The 15,431-nt window shown below is 59.5% G+C and overlaps 1 protein-coding gene across 1 annotated transcript; it reads left to right on the forward strand.

Annotated features, from left to right (window-relative positions):
• The first annotated feature begins 12,111 nt into the window (after window positions 1–12,111).
• Window positions 12,112–14,987, forward strand: AP5S1 (adaptor related protein complex 5 subunit sigma 1). Its single transcript, XM_044428267.1, has 3 exons — window positions 12,112–12,169; window positions 12,591–12,778; window positions 14,540–14,987. The coding sequence occupies exons 2-3, from the start codon at window positions 12,606–12,608 to the stop codon at window positions 14,964–14,966; spliced, it is 600 nt and encodes a 199-aa protein (XP_044284202.1). The 5' UTR covers window positions 12,112–12,169; window positions 12,591–12,605; the 3' UTR covers window positions 14,967–14,987.
• The last annotated feature ends 444 nt before the right edge of the window (window positions 14,988–15,431 follow it).

Consider the following 15,431-nt stretch of genomic DNA (forward strand, 5'->3'; position numbering starts at 1 on the left):
GTAACCTGGATGAGCGTTTGGGGCCTTCCTACAACTCAGAAAATGGGGCAGCTAAAGGGAATGTCCACTGTAGCATCACGAGCGGCATCTTGCTGCGGGAGCCGGATGGTAGCCGTGTTGCGGGTGTGCGGGTGTGCGTGTGTGACTTGGCGTGCAGGCCTCCTGCCTCGCTGGAAGGAATGCGAGTGAAGATCCCGACGGGGGGAACCGGCTTCCAGCCTTAGGACCTGCCTGTTGGTTGCTTTTATGCTGGGATCTTCTTCCAGTGCGTTACGTCATGAACCTGAGGAGCGGAAGGCTCTTCCTGGAGATGGCTAAGAATGGGGACCGTTCACTGGGACGAGGCAAGAGGAGAGGCGCTGCTTAAAACTTGCGTACGGACAAGCTGGAGTCTCAGAAATTGGAGAAAAGACTGCGGAAATGGGGCTGCAGAGAAACACCTTTTTCAAATTGGGGGGATTATTTGGCAACCTGCGGTCCACCTCCCGTTCTTACATCAATGCGCTCTGACGTGGAACCAGATGGGAAAGAAATTGTTTTCCAGTGGATGCATATTTTTATTTATTTCGGGGGGTCTCCAAGCCTTAAAATTTGGAAGGCAGAAGTTGTAGCAGCAGAATGTACACTTTTTAAGGATGTTGGACACAGGGCCAGCGTCCTTCACTTCCGAACGTTTTGCCCGTCTGTCGAAGTCATTCCTAGGCGCCTGGGGACGCGTGGCGTTGCAGCCCCCAGTGGTCTGCCCCTCCTCCGAGCCAGACTGGCGTGCGAGCAAAGCCGGGCGGGATTCTGCAGGCCCCGTGCGTCGGGGTGGGACCGTGCCTCCCCCGGTGTTCCCAAGAGAGCCGCACACCAGGCTGTAGGCCAGTGGCACGAATCGGGGTTCAGCAGGCGCTTAGGGGGCAGGTCCCGCCATCGGCCCTCATTGGCTGTGCTGGCTCGGCCAGTGGGAAACCAGGATGCCCCTCTTGGCTTCGGAGGGCTGCGCTTCAGAGGCCCCCCACCTGAGCAGCTCCGTGCTCGCTGGGGGTTTGAAAGGGAGAGCAGGTGAGGCTGGGGGGCACGGCTGGCCCTGGGCCGGCCTCCCGACAGGAGAGCCCCCATCCGCACGGGCGCGTGGGAGGAATTTGCAAGACGGGATTAGCACATGACTAGAAATGCCCGAGCAGGAATATTGGGGGCGGCGGCCTCGCTTTCGGGGGTGGAGGGTGGCCGTCCTGTGTCCACGGGATCTCCCCGATGGTTCCCTCCTCTAGTAGAGCGAAGCATTCTGTGATGCGGCCGCCTCTGTGAGAGGGCAGAGCGAGGCACGAGCAGCCGTGCCTAGAATCGGGACCCGGCGTGCTCATTTCTGGCATGGCGAGGTCACCCCGGTGGGCGCCCTTCCCCTCTGCCTGCTGGAGAGAGAAGATGGCATCTCCCGGATCTCCTTGCAGCGATCCCAAACTTTCCCGTTCTGGAGGGCTGCTGCAGTTTTTTGGCTATGATCCGTAGGACGCGCTTGGAGGACCCGGGAGCTGCCCAGCACTGGCGAGTGCCTTTGTTGGCGAGCCCGAAGTGGCATATTGGCTTGGAGCACAAGGCGATTCGCCTTGGCTGCCCCCAGGTCATCTGTGGAAACGGCGGCGCAGGCTCTTCCCCGAGAAGGGAAGCGTGCGGTGTTTCCGCTGACCTGCAAGCAAAAGCCGTTTCCAGAACAGTATTCCTGAAGTTCTGTCTCCAGTGCAGGGCCTCCTCCCTGGGGGGGCACAACTGCAGCGCCCCCCCCCCCGGGCCAGGGTGCTGGCTCCCTCTCCGTGCCCCGGAAGCCTCCTGCTGCGGGTGGGTAGCTGTCCGCCCCCTAATGAGTCCTCCCGGGAGGCACTTATCCCCCCTCCCCAGGGGCCTTCGACTTCCCCCCAGGAGCATCTTCTGTGCATGGCCACTCGGCTCTCCCAGGTGCACCCCCAAACGAGGGGAGAGAAAGCACTTAAAACCCCACGTGCTCCCCCCCTTGGTTCCAAAAGGGGTCCTGGCCGTGCAGCCCCCTTGTCACCCCAGCCAGTCCCTCCCAGTGGCACCGGGGCGCGAGGGACACGGGCATGGCTGCTCCCCCAGGTCGCGATGGGGCTCAGACCTGCGCCTCTGAAAGAGCTGTGCAGGCGGGCCAGGGAGCCAAGCAGGCGGGCGCTTTGGGAGGGCCGGACGAGACGTTTTCTGGCGGGCTGGGATTGCAGGGATTGCAGGAAGCCGCTCCCATGCCCGCCTTTTGCCAGCTCTGGGATCAGGGAAGACAGAAGGATCCAGCACCATTGAGCGTATCAGACGGTTTTTAACAAAAACGCGAGCTTTTTAAAAAATGACTCTTACCAGCCTCCTCTGAAGCAGGTTTTTTTTGTATTGAGTGCCAATATGTAAAAAGATAGGGGCTTTTCTTTAAAGGAGGCCTTGGTTTGACTTGCATTTATTAAGAAACAAAGGACAACCCCCAACACAAGCCTAATTTACTAATTGCCCTTTCTGACTGCCTGTGAACTAAGTCTAGAGAGTGCCTTTTTGTTCGCACGGTTTATTTATACTGAGCCAAGAACCCCGGGCAGAAACGGAAGGGGGATACTTGAAAAATGCTTGACCTCAAATGTGGGGTCTTTCCTGCAGAGGAGGAGGAGACAACAACCTTGGGCAGCGGGCGTGGAGCAGGGGCAGCCTGAGGAAAGATGCCCGGTCCTTGGCTGGCTGGGGTGAGCGGGGAGGCCCCCTGGCCCGGGGTTTAAAGGTGTGCCCTCCGCTTTCAGCCCCTGCCCTGCTGTGCATGGAGGAGCCACTCGCTCCTCTTCGCAGCCTGGCGCCATCCCTTGGCGTTGCTGTGCGGGAATCCTGTGCGGGGACGCCGAAATGGGTTGGCCTCGGTGGAGCCGTTGCATTGGCACCCGTGTGGGTGTAGGGTCCCCCTCCAGTGTGATTCAGCCGGGAAGTGTGTGACCCAAGGCCAAACTGTGTGACAGGCGGGCAAGCGTGGGGCTCGCTCGTACATGCGTGCCGAGTCCCTCCTGGCTGCCTGGTGGCCTTTGGGGACACCCATCCCTCTCCTCGACCAAGATGAGCCAGAGTCCAGCCCTTCTCCTGGGCATGTTGCTCTGGGCTAGCTCTCCCAGCTCCTTCCTTGCATCCAAGGAAACTGGGCCGGAACACGGTGGCGCTGAGCTCCATCCTGTGCTGGCCGGGAAGGGGGCCTGCCGTCCACGCAGCGCCCCGGTGGAGGCGGCTGGCACCTCCATTGCCAAACGAGCCCCGCCTGAAGCCCAGCCTGGGGCAGACCTTTGCCCCATGGCAGGTCCCTTTGTAAGGCTCGGTCCCGCTGCGCTCGGACTCATTCCCTTTGGGGCAGGGGCAGGAGAGAAGGTTCCGGGTGTGGGGCAGCTGCCTGCTGCTGCCGGTGTCATCTCACTTGTGCAATTGTGCCGAAGAAACGTGCTTTTCCTCTGTGAATGTGATTTCAGTTGCTCAGACATCCTCTTGCCGTGTGTGATCAGGGAGCAAATAAACTGCTAGGTTGTGAGAACTCTGCATCTTGGTCTCTCTTCCGCTGCTCTCCGTGCCGGCGAAGGCAAACGGGAGGGAGGGTGGGGGTGCGCGGGACTCGGCGATGGCCCACAGCCCTGCTTCTGGCTTTTCTGGGACCCGCACGAGGTGCAGTCTGTGTGCCGTTCCCCCCGGCACTCTCGGGGCCCCCGGCACGGGTGAGCACTAGCAAGAGAGACTGCAGGCGTGTTGAGCGCCCCCCCCCCCCCCCATGGCTGCCACCCTCTCTCCAAGTTAGCCTCCAAAAGGAAAACCAACCCTTGGCACAGACGGGGGTTTCTTGGGCAGGCACGCCCCCCACCCAAAGTGGTAGGTCTCCCCTCGCCCTGGGTATGCACCCATCCTGTCGGCAGCTTTTTCATACGGAGCCCTAGTTTTCATCCTGTAAAAATAACACACGCTTTCATGAGGACTGGTAACGTGTAGGCCTGAGGTTTCAAGTGTTCTAGAGAGCAGCTCCAAATAAATGGAAGGTTTCCTGGCCCTCCTTTGACTGAGACTCAAAAGGCAGCTTGGGAAAGCCAGGAGCTGCTCTTCGCACCGTTTCCGTTTGGAGCTCAGAATTCCTGCTCGCCATGCATCCCTTTGTATGCTGCCCCCTACTCCACGTGGGGTCTCTGGGCAGCTTGCAACCCTTAAAATTGTTAGACATGAAGTCGCGTCCCACCCATTGTGACCCCATGGACAACACTCCTCCAGGCTCTCCTGTCCTCCACCATCCCTGGAGTCCACCCAAGCCCACACCCACCACCGCAGTGACCCCATCCAGCCACCTCATCCTCTGCCGCCCCCTCCTCCTCTGCCTTCCATCATTCCCAGCATCAGGCTCTTCTCCAGGGAGTCCTTCCTTCCCATTAGGTGGCCAAAGTATTTGAGTTTCATCTTCAGGATCTGGCCTTCTAAAGAGCAGTCAGGGTTGATCTCCTCTAGGACTGACCGGTTTGATCGCCTTGTGGTCCAAGGGACTCGCAGGAGTCTCCTCCAGCACCACAATTCAAAGGCCTCAATCCTCAGCCTTCCTTATGGTCCAGCTTTCACAGCCATACATTGCAACTGGGAAAACCATCGCCTTGACTGTACGCACTTTTGTCGGCAGGGTGATGTCTCTGCTTTTTAGTATGCTGTCTAGATTTGCCACAGCTTTCCTCCCCAGGAGCAAGCGTCTTTTAATTTAACCCTTAAAATTACATAATCATTAAAACAAATTTAATAAAACAATCATGACATACAATAATAAAACCAATTCACTATCATAAAAACAATAGGTCCTTACAATAAATCCACTCGGGGGGGACAACCATAAGATGATCAATTATTACAGACATAAAAATAAATTGTAGAAATGCTTAAGTGTTTTCACTTGGTGCTGGAAAAAGTAACGTCAGTGCCAGGCGAATTTCTTTGGAGAGCTCATTTGACAAGTGGGGGCAGCCACCAAGAAGGCCCTTTTTCTGTTTGCCATCCTCCTCACCTCTTTGAGGGACGGCCCCTTTAGAAGACCTCCTGCCCAGATCTGAGTGGCGGGGCAGGTACATCGGGGAGGCTAAGTTCCCTTTGGTCGCGTGAGTTTGCCTTCTGGGAAAGGAGTGTTTCGTGAGCAGCCTCACCTTGAACGGCAACCACATTACGAGGGCACCCACCTTCATCCTCGGCCTCCCGCACCAAGCCTAAAAGGCCGGGGAGCTCAACGCCGCCAGGTCCAGACTGGTGCCGAAGGGGAGCCCCCGTGGCCTGCGAACGCCTGCGCTTCCCCTGCCGCTCCTCCCGGTTCCTGCAACAGGAGGGCACGGTGCTCGCCCAGACAGGCGTGTTGCACGTGTTCCGGGCAGAGCACCCCCTGGAATTTACACCCAAGTAAGTGTGCATAGCCTCTCCTTATTTGCACGTTTCAGCTTAACTGTCGAGCGCCCCCTTTGTCAAAAGGTGAGGCCTGGAGAGACGGAGCTCAAGAGCAGCGGCTCTTGAGGAACGCTTTCAGGTTCCAGAACTGCTATGGGAAGGCAAACGGTCTCCCAGACGGCAACGGGGCGGCTGCTGGCCCTCTTGGCACGGGCCCCTTGACCCACGAGTCACGGTCTGCGGCCAAACGGCCGGGGGCTGCCCATGGCTGCGGGAAGCCCTCGCAGCACGGTGGCTGGCAGACCCACAGCAGGTGGAAAAGCCCCCGTCCCACCCAGTCCCACCCAGTCCCGTCCCACGCCATGCAGCCCTGCCTGGCTCCCGGGCCTGACTTCCTGGCAGCCCTTTTGGAAAACCCCGCCTGAGAGCTGGGCTCGGTGCCATGTGGGCCTTGGAAAGGAAGCCCTGGCTGTGGCCGCGACGTCAGCACTCAGTTTAAAATAAATCTTGGCATGCCCCTGCCTGGGCCGGGCCTCTCCTTCCCTCTCCCACCGCCCCCGCCGGCTTCCCGAATGCCTCTTGCAGAGGCCTCTCCAGCTGCCAAGCGAGGCCAGGTGCTCGAGGGCAGGAACCAGAGGCGTTTGAAAAGCCCCTTCTCTGCTTTGTCCCTCCTTCAGGGCCTCGGCCCCCTCCAAGGAGGGGCTCTGTATTCTCTGGGGGTGGGACAGGGCTGCAGCAGGCTTCACCAAGCTCCAATTCTTTGCTTTCTGTGGCTGCAGCGAGCTGGCCCAGGTTTGGGAGGCCTTGGGGTAAGTGCCTTGGCGTCAAACGTCGCCAAGTGCCGAGACTTTCCTCCAGGCCTCCATATATGCCTCTGGCCCTCACTGAGGGCTGAAACATGGGCTTTAGAAATAAAAGCATAAATGACATGCTTCTCAGAATGCTCCTGCCTTGTCTGAGGTGCATTTGTGGAACACCCATGGTCTTGCCCAGGCATCAGAAATACGCTTGTGGGAGAAAGGTATGGAATTACGGTGGGCAAGACAGCAGGGGATGCCCCTGGATCTCACTTTCAAAAGGAGCTGCAGCCTCACACTCCCAGTGCCCGGTGACCGATGTCCAGTGAGGTCTCTGCGGGGACCTTCATCTTCCGAGCGAAGGCTCTGCCTCCCGGGGGTAGCGGGGTCTTTTGTACGGTGGGACCCCAGCTGTGGAATTCCCTGCCCTTGTCCTTTTGGTGGGTGACTCTCTGGCTGCAGGTGAAACGCTTGTGGGAATCCTTAAAAACAAAACAGCACTTCTGCGGCAGAGGGATCACCGTTCGCCTCTCCTGAAGTGTGTTTTGGGTTTGCATTCCGTATTCACAGAATTCTACATTTTGCGCTTGCGTTCGTTTGACTCCTCGTACATCCGAGGCATCCAAGCGGTTCATAGTCTTAAAATACCGAAATAAGTGCTGTTTGCCCCAGGAAAGGTGAAAGGTCCAAGGGCACAAAATGAGAGGGCTGGGATTTTAACACACCCATCCCTGGACCCCCGGAGCAGCGCATGCTATGTCAGGAATGCGGCCCGCAGCCAGATTCCCCTGCAGCAACTCTGCTCCGCCTCAGTGCTGGGCGCGTCTTCTGGACTCAATGGGAGCGACTGCTGCGTTTTGGGCTCTGCTTTGGACCCACGTGCATCTGCTGTTAACAGGCGGAAACAGAGACATCTGCTGCCCACACATCTGCTGCCCACGGGGCGTTTCCACATCACATGGGAAAAACCCACAATTGCTCTAAGTTTGGCATGGACGCCTGGCTCCTTCCAGGGTAGGAGTTGCCCAGATCATTCATGCTGATTCTGCATACACAGACAAGCCCAGAGCACGGCGTGCAAGCGTCTGTTTGTGTGTTTAGAAAGAACTCCTCGGAGGGAGGGCGAATGAGGGATCTTTACTCCAGGAGCCCGCAGAGACTCTGCACGGCCCCTTGCACAGAACAGGAGGCGACCAGCCCTTTGGCGCTCTGCCCTCGCTTCTGGCTGCTCTGCCAGCTGTGCCGCAACGGCCTGCTGGGCACCAGATCAGCACGATGGGAAGGGCGCGAGGAGGGAGGGCAAGGCCTTCCGGCAGCCCCCCTGCCCCCTGCGACTTCCCCCCGAGGTCCACCAGCTGCCTCCCCATTCCTCCGAGGATTTAGACCCCCTGTGACACTCGTCGCTGACAGGTGGTTGGAGCAGCCCAGGACGGCTCAAACTCCACGCAAAGAAAAGCGGGTGCTTCACGGAGACGCCCCTGCTTTGCACGATTCCTTCTGCATCTGCCATGCAGAGGAGCTCGGGCAGAATTCTGCGGTGTGGAGCCCTCCCTCCGGAAACGCTGATGCAGCTGGTGGGGATCCAGGCGGCCTCGCCGACGTACTGGGCCGACGGCACCCGGTTTGCCAGCATGCAGAGCCTCGGGACGGGGCCAGCTTGCCAGCCCGGGCCCCGATGCAATGTGCCTGGGTTCCCTGAGGGCCGCATCCCCTGCCGCTAAGCAGACACCCCTTCCAGCAACCCCGGGCCAACAGCTTTCGCACCCCTGTGCCTCCGCCGGTTTGAAAGGCTGGATCGCTCCTCTAAGATGTTGTAACGCAGGTGGGTATTTCTGCCTGCGTCCCTTTTGCCTTGGGTCCTGTCCACCTCGGGAATGCTCTTCCAAAGTGGGGTTTGGGCATGGTATTTATGATGTTTTAATTTATTGTTGTTAGCCGCCCCGAGGCTTCCGCGAATGGGGCGGCATAAAAATGTTTTAATAAATAAATAAATCCCTGTGCCCAGGCGGGCAGTGGCTGAGCGGAGGGGCCAATGCACACCGCGGCTCTCCAGCGGCCTGCCTGGGGCTGGCGGTCCTCCCCTGGGGCAAGCCGAGGTCGCACCCCTTCCGAGGGGGCACGTGGCCCAGCAGCGTTTAACAGGGCCAGTCTGGCTCAGCCACTGAGATGGCTTTCCAGTTTGGTATACTGGAAAAAGGTCCTGCTCCATGTTATGTTGTTTGTAGTCTGCATTTTTGTGAATCGTCACAAACTGCCCAGAACTGGGTCCTAACAAAAGAAGGAAGAGAGCATCACCACCGTCCGTCCGCGTCTCAGCGGCCCCCCATCCACCCCCCCCGTCCCCCGCTGTCTCTCGTCATGCTGCATTTTGGATGGCAAACCTGTGGCAGGAACTGTCCTCTTGCATTGCTTTGCAAAGCGCCACGGAAGCTGAGGGCCCTTTATTAATAAAGCCGTGCGGAAGGCCCCTCTGGTTCGGGAATCGGGGGAGTGGGAGGCAGGGGATTCCGAGAAGCGGGGCGTTCTGCTCTCCCCCAGAGCGGCGGCTGAGATCCAGCCCCGCAAACGTGCGCTGCGGACTCCGGAGCGGCCCTCCTGGAGGAAGAGGCACAGGGCAGCCGGGTGCTTTCCCATGAAAAGCCGGAGGGGAGGAGCATGGGACTGGAGGGAGTTTGAACAGCAGAAGCTGCCGCGGGGGAGAAAGTCTCTGCTGGAACAGAGGCCGGTGCCAGGAGGGCTGGAGGCAGAGCAGGGCGGCACGTGAGGCCAGGGAGGGCGGCTCACGGGGCCGGGCAACGTGAGCCGGGCCCCTGCAGGATCTCGTCCAGGAAGCCGCATGTGCCGGGCTGGGCCGGGCTGGGCGCCTGCCAAGGCAGTTCTGGCGTGAGTCACGGCGGAGCACGTTGTGCGACCCACACGGCCGGGGAGGCACGTGCATGCGCCTGCCAGCCAGACGGCCCTGGCAGCGGCCGGCCGCCCCCCCCCCCCCCCCGGCTGCTCACGAAGGCAGCGCTTGCCCTGCCCCACCGGGCATCCCGGGGCCCCCTTGCAGCGGCCCCACACGCCTGGCCTCCCGGAACGGGGTTCTGCGCTGGCGCCTCGGGCCGCGAGTAACACAGGCCGAGCCGGGGAAATGGGCTCAGAGCCCACGGCTGACCCACTGCCACCCCCTCAGGGAACGCCTTCGGCCCCGTTCTGTCTTCTGGCCAGCAGCAGGGGCAGCACTCCCGCGCCTTTAACTGCGGCACGCCGGGCTTACGTTCAACAGGTGATGTGTGCCCTGGCACGCAGCATCGCAGGCAGATGAACCATGCCAGAGAACGCAGACCTTGACTCGAGGGCGATCGGGCTCTGTCTCCAAACTACAGTGCCAGCTTCTGCTGCTGCTGTATTTTTCACAGTTTTTCTCCCAGGGAACTCAGGGTGGCAAGCAAGTTCTCCCCATTAAATGCCATGCATAAGGGACAGAATACCCAAGCTTTTAATGATAACAACAACAATAAATTTATCCTTACAACAACCCTGTAAGGTAGGGTTAGGCAGGCTGACAGCAGCTGATTGAAGTTTATTTATTTATTTATTTATTAAAACACTTCTACGCCGCCCCATTCGCCAAAGCCTCGGGGCGGCTCACAACATTAGGTTAAAATACAAGAAATAACAATATAAAATAAGTCGCCCTGGCCAGATAAAATAATCAAATAATATTAACAATTAAAATGACGCTTAAATAAAAAGGTACAATTAAATAAAAAGGTACAAAAACAATTAAAATGACGCTTAAATAAAAAGGTCTTCGCCTGGCGCCAAAGTTCAGAGAGGGAGAGAAAGAGGGACAGACGGACCGGGAAGGGGAGTTGTAGGACCGTGCGCTGGGTTCAAACCTTCATTCGGAAAGTGCATTGTGCTCCCCATGCAGCTGCCTTGCCAATGTTCTGGGCGCGTCATCTGATTCCAAGCAGAGCAGCGTGGCTGCTAACGAGGGCCAGTCCTAGCGAGCAGATCACCCCAGCCCTCAGTGGCTTGGGCCCGGGATCCCTGAGGAGCGCCTGTCTCTGTATGTCCCAACCAGACCCTCAAGATCTTCCATGGACACCCTCCTTTGCGACCCCCCCCAAAAGGGGAGACATGGCAAGGGAAGGGGCTTTTCCTGTTATTGCACCTCAACCCTGGGAAGCGCTTCTCTTCCTGAGGGAGGTGTGATTGGCGCCCTCACTTCTCAGTTTTCATAGGCACGTGAATTATACCATTTTCGTGAATTACACCATTTTTAGTACAATTCACGTTTTCACTCCTTGTTTTTATTGTCATCGGCATCTGTTCTCCTGTATTCATTGATACTTGGCTTTTGATGATGCTTTTGGGCTCACCAGTTTTTAATTTTGTTATGATTTCTCCTGGGATGCCATTGACCATTATCCTTGTGAGCAGCCCAGAGGGCCCTCTGGCTCTGGGCAGCGTGCAAGCGTCACACGCACACACGCAACCACACACACGGGGCCACCCTCTCTTTCTCTCACAGCTTGACAATCAAACCAAGGGAGCTTCGGCCGTTGGGCTGGAAGTCAAGCAAGGAAGCAAACCCATCTCGGCCGCTCCTGCTCGGCTGCGACAATGGACGGCGCGCCCGAGGACCCGGTCGGAAGGGAAGCCCAGTCTTGGGGCGCCCCCTGCTGGCCACCGCGGGAAGCGCAGGAGGCCCCCGTTCAGCCGCGTGCCCCGGGCCCTGCGGGACTCCTGCGTGCCGGCTTCGACCTCCACCCGCGGAAGCCTGCCGCTCAAGGGCGGGGGGCCTTGGCGCGGAAGTGCAATCAAGTGCCCGCCGCCCGGCATTCCCTGGCCTGGAAGGCTGACTAAGATGCCGGTCTCGATGCTAATCAGGGAATTATAGCCCATGCATCTCTCTCGCGCCCAGCGCCTCCGAACGCCCCGGCCTCGGCTCCGGGCTGCAGGGCCTCTCTGACCCCGCAGCGCGGCTCCCCTCCCTCGGCTGCGGGCTGCGGCCTCTGATCCGCCTCCGCGCGGGACACGCGCCGCTCATGCGCCTTCCGATGCTTGGAAGGGGTCCGCCAAAGCCTCCCCGGTGCTCTTTAGTGATCGCGTGTCGGGGCACCTGGGTGCCCGCCCTCCTTCCTCCCTGTCCTTTTTCTTCACTGTCTTTTACGGTTCAATGCTATTTTAAATCAATTTTTAATTTTTGTTCGTTGTTTCATCTGTTATATTTTATTGTCATTATATCATTTGCCAGTTGTTTCATCTATTATATTTTATTGTCATTATATCATTTATTGTCATTATATCATTGCCAGGGCGACTTATTTTATATGCCAGGGCGACTTATTTTATATTGTTATTTCTAATATTTTATGTTGTGAGCGGCCCCGAGGCTTCGGCGAATGGGGCGGCATAGAAATGTTTTAATAAATAAATAAAATAAATTGGTAAACCGATCCAGATCGCTTTGGCTATGGACGGCACGGAAATGTAGTAGTAGCAATAATAATAATAATAATAATAATAATAATAATAATAATAATAAAGTGATGATGGGCGAGGTGCTTGCTTTGAATTTGCCCGCCTCACCAAACGTTCTCTTCATTCATTGGGCAAATTACTGACCTATCCCAGCTTGCGCAGCTTCGCCTTTCCGTCATCCCGGGTGTGGCCACGCCCATTATTTTCGCGTCAGCTAATCATTCGGCTGCGGTAGGGCTCCCTGAAACGGAGGCCACGCCCACTCGACGCAGCCCCGAGTGCAGTCTATTGCCACGCATGCGTAATTACACGAAGGGGCTGGCAGGGCGTCAACTGTAGGTTAGTTCTTACGCACTACACTCCCCAAGATGCCCTTCCATACGCCCAGTTCCCTTCTGCTTCCAGGGTCGCGCCGAGCACGCCGGGAGATGTAGTCTCGTCGCTCCCAGAGGGGCGCTTTCGCGTCCCCCCGCTGCCGCCGCGCCGGGACCGGGTGGGTGAGTGGCGGGGCTCCCTCGCAGCCCCCCGGGGGGTCCTGGGGAGGCAGTTCCGCGCGGCCCCAGCCTGGCGCCTTCCCGATACGCTGCACTGCGGCTCCGAGCACGCCTGACCCTGCTGGCTGCGGATGCTGGGACGCGAGGCTGGGGAGCAGCTGCCTCGGAGCTGCTAAACTGGCGGGGGGCGGGGGGGGCGAGGAGGGCACCCCACCTTCCCCAACCGGGTGCCCGTGCTCCGCCTCGCACCTTGGGCCACGCAGGGACAGGCGTCGCGACCCCGTCCCTCTTCCCGGGCTGCTGGGTGGGTCTCCGGGAGCGGGTTTGCTGCCGGGTTGCCGAGAAGGCGGGCGCGCGGTGGATCAGTCCCGAGCGCCAGCCGATCTCTCGGGACCGGGCCCTCGCGTCCCTCTCCCCGTTGCAGGGCTGCCCCGCCGCCATGGTGCACGCCTTCCTGGTCCACAGCCTGCGCGGCCGCCCCGGGGACGAGGCGGGCCACTGCCGGGTGCTCTATTCGAGGGTCTTCGCTCCGGAGGCGTCGCAGGACGCCCGCCGCCAGGATCGGGAGAAGGAGCGGCTGCGCCGGAAGGAGCAGATCCTGGCGGTGGCCAGGTGAGGAGCCTGCGCGCCCCCGGCTTAGCGCAGGGCCTGTGAGTCCACGTGGGTGCGGAGGTTTCCTGGGATCTGTGGACTGGCTTAGTTGGAGGGCACCCTGTCCCAGCTGGTGGTGGCAGGACCCGGATTCTTCTTTCCTGGCTGCCACAAGCGGCGTGGAAAAAAGCCCCCCCCCCCCCCAGACTCTCAGGCTTTGCAGGGGAAGGGAATGCCCACGTGGAATGCCAGACTCCTGGAATTTCAGTCTACACGCCCTCTTGGTCGTGACTTCACACATAGATGGTAAACGAAAGAGAGGGGGAATTGCTTCATCCTCATCCAGAATTTGCGGAGGCAGAATTTAACTTTTGATTGTTTTACTTGGGGTGTTTTGAACAAGTTTCTAGTCCTCCTGGTTATGTGTTGAGGCTGAAAACCGATGTCATTTGCAAGCACTCCGAATGCACCTTCTGTCGTGGGGTGGCCCCACCCACTTGCTCCACTCAGCACCCACAGCCGCGCTTCCTCCCTTTTGCCTCCTCTAACTTCGTTACTTCTCTCTTACTGCCATTCTGCTCCTTTGTAAAACGGAAGGACATTTTTTGTGAAGGACATTCCGAATCAGGACATGTAGTCCTGTTTTGCAAAGTAAGTGTGGAAAAAGTGTCCCAAGTGATAAGATTGGCTTCCTAAAGCAGTCGAGCCCTTGGGCTGAAGGAGGTGAGAGATCCCACTGCACAATTTTAAATGTGCAGCTGGATTGAGAAGGGGAAAGCCAGGTGGTTGCAATTCCTTCCTTTTTTCTGCTCCTGCCGGAGGAAGCAAGAGTCCAGTTGTTGCACAGGAGTAAGTTGGGTAGGAGAGCTGAGGAAGCGATGCCTGGTGCCGACAGCCACCCAGGATCAGAGAGTTGGGGGTCACCTAGTCCAGCCCCTGCCCTGCACAGGCTCCGCATGCAGACTTTTCCCACAGAGCCCCACCCTCTGCTTAAAACTTCCGGAGAAGGGGAGCTGGCACTTCCCGATCTGTTCCGCTGCTGAGCGGCACTCGCTGCTGGAAGGGAGGCCGAGATCAGCTTCCTGCCGTCCCCCCGTTGGCGCCCCTCTTGCCCTCTGGGTGTCCCTTCGTCTCCTCCAGGTTCATCCAATCCAGCCCTTCGACTGCTCCTCGCTGCGCTTGGCTCTCAGCCTCCCGCTCGCTCCTCTCTGCACGCTTGCCAACGCTCTCCTTCAAATCACGCGCTACAGACCGGACCCGGGTCTTCCGGCGTGGTCTGACGATGCAGAAGCGAGCAGAGCTCTTACTTCCGAGGCCTGGACGCTTTGCTTCGGAAGATCACATTAGTTTTCTGAGCTGCTGCGTCACACGGCTGGCTCACCTCCAGCCTGTGGGCCACTAAGACGAACGAACGGGTGCCGTGCCCGCTCTCACCCATCCTGGGCACGCACTTTCGATTTTTTGTACCGAAGGTCAAACACGCACGTCCTGCCTTGGCCTGCCTGCAGACCTGCAAGGGCTCTGCTCAAGCTTATTCCAGAACACGCGTGTTAGTCTTGGTTTTGCCCGCCTGGCTGTGTGCCTCCAGGCTGCCGGGCGGAAGACATCTTCCCGGCCCACCTGGTGGGATCCCGCCCTGGGTCTCGCTGGGCGCCAGCCGCGCGTCCTGCTCCGGGCGCCCCATCCCTCCCCCCACTGCTGCCGGAAGAGAGTTTGCGGAGGATGCCTGTGTGCCTCGACCGACCGACCGGCTGCCTCAGTGCCGCCTCCCTCTCCTCCCAGGCAGGTGGAGTCCGTGTGCAGGCTGTCGCAGCAGGCCTCAGGGAGGCCGCCCTCGGAGCACCTGCTCCAGCTGCCGGAGGAGCCCCCGTCGCCGCAGGACGCCCCCGCGGGGGTCTTCCGCCTCGCCGCAGGGGACCCCTTCCCAGAGGACAAGGCCGTGCTGTGGCTGGGCGTCCAGTGCCTGGCCTTCGCCCTGGTCTGCGACCCCCACGAGAACCTGGCGCTGGCCGAGGGCACCCTGCGCCTGCTCGCCAGGGCCCTCCTGGAGCACCTGAAGCCGCCGAGCGCGGCGAGCGAGCTGCTGCTGAAGGCCGACCGGGCCGAGGCCGTGCTGGGCAAGCTCCTGCCGCAGGGGCAGCTGCTCTTCCTGAACGACCAGTTCGTGCTGGGGCTGGAGCGGGAGCTGAGCGCCTCGCTCTGCAAATAAAGGGGCGCCGAGCGGACCGTGGCTGCTCGCTGGGCTTCTGTGCGGGGGGCGGGCAGCGGCCGGGCGGGGGCAGCAGGAGGGCAGCCAGCCAGCGCCGCACCGGCTCAGCCGCGGGCCGGGTCCCCGCCTCGTCTCTGGCGTGCGCCGTGCCGGTCCGGCGCTGGCTGGCGGGAACCTGGTCGGCATTTCCACAGCGCTGCAGGACTGTCCCGGACGCCTGCCCACGCGATCCCGTCTGCTCAGCAAGGGCCCTGTGCACGGGGTTCCTGGTGCCTCGGGTCCGTCCGTGGCCCCTGTGAGGCACCCACTCCCTGCATCCCTAGAGGCGTGCTTTTAATGTTGAAACGGGAGCTTGGGGGTCTGAGGTCCTCCCCGCTGTTCCTGAACCTGCCATCGATCAGCTGTGGAGAGGAGAGGAGAGAGAAAGTCCAGCCATGCAGACCGTCCCTTTCTCCCCCCCCCCCC

Source organism: Varanus komodoensis, unplaced genomic scaffold, assembly GCF_004798865.1.
Source record: "Varanus komodoensis strain SLA01 unplaced genomic scaffold, ASM479886v1 scaffold2, whole genome shotgun sequence".
NCBI classification, from domain to species: Eukaryota; Metazoa; Chordata; class Lepidosauria; order Squamata; family Varanidae; genus Varanus; species Varanus komodoensis.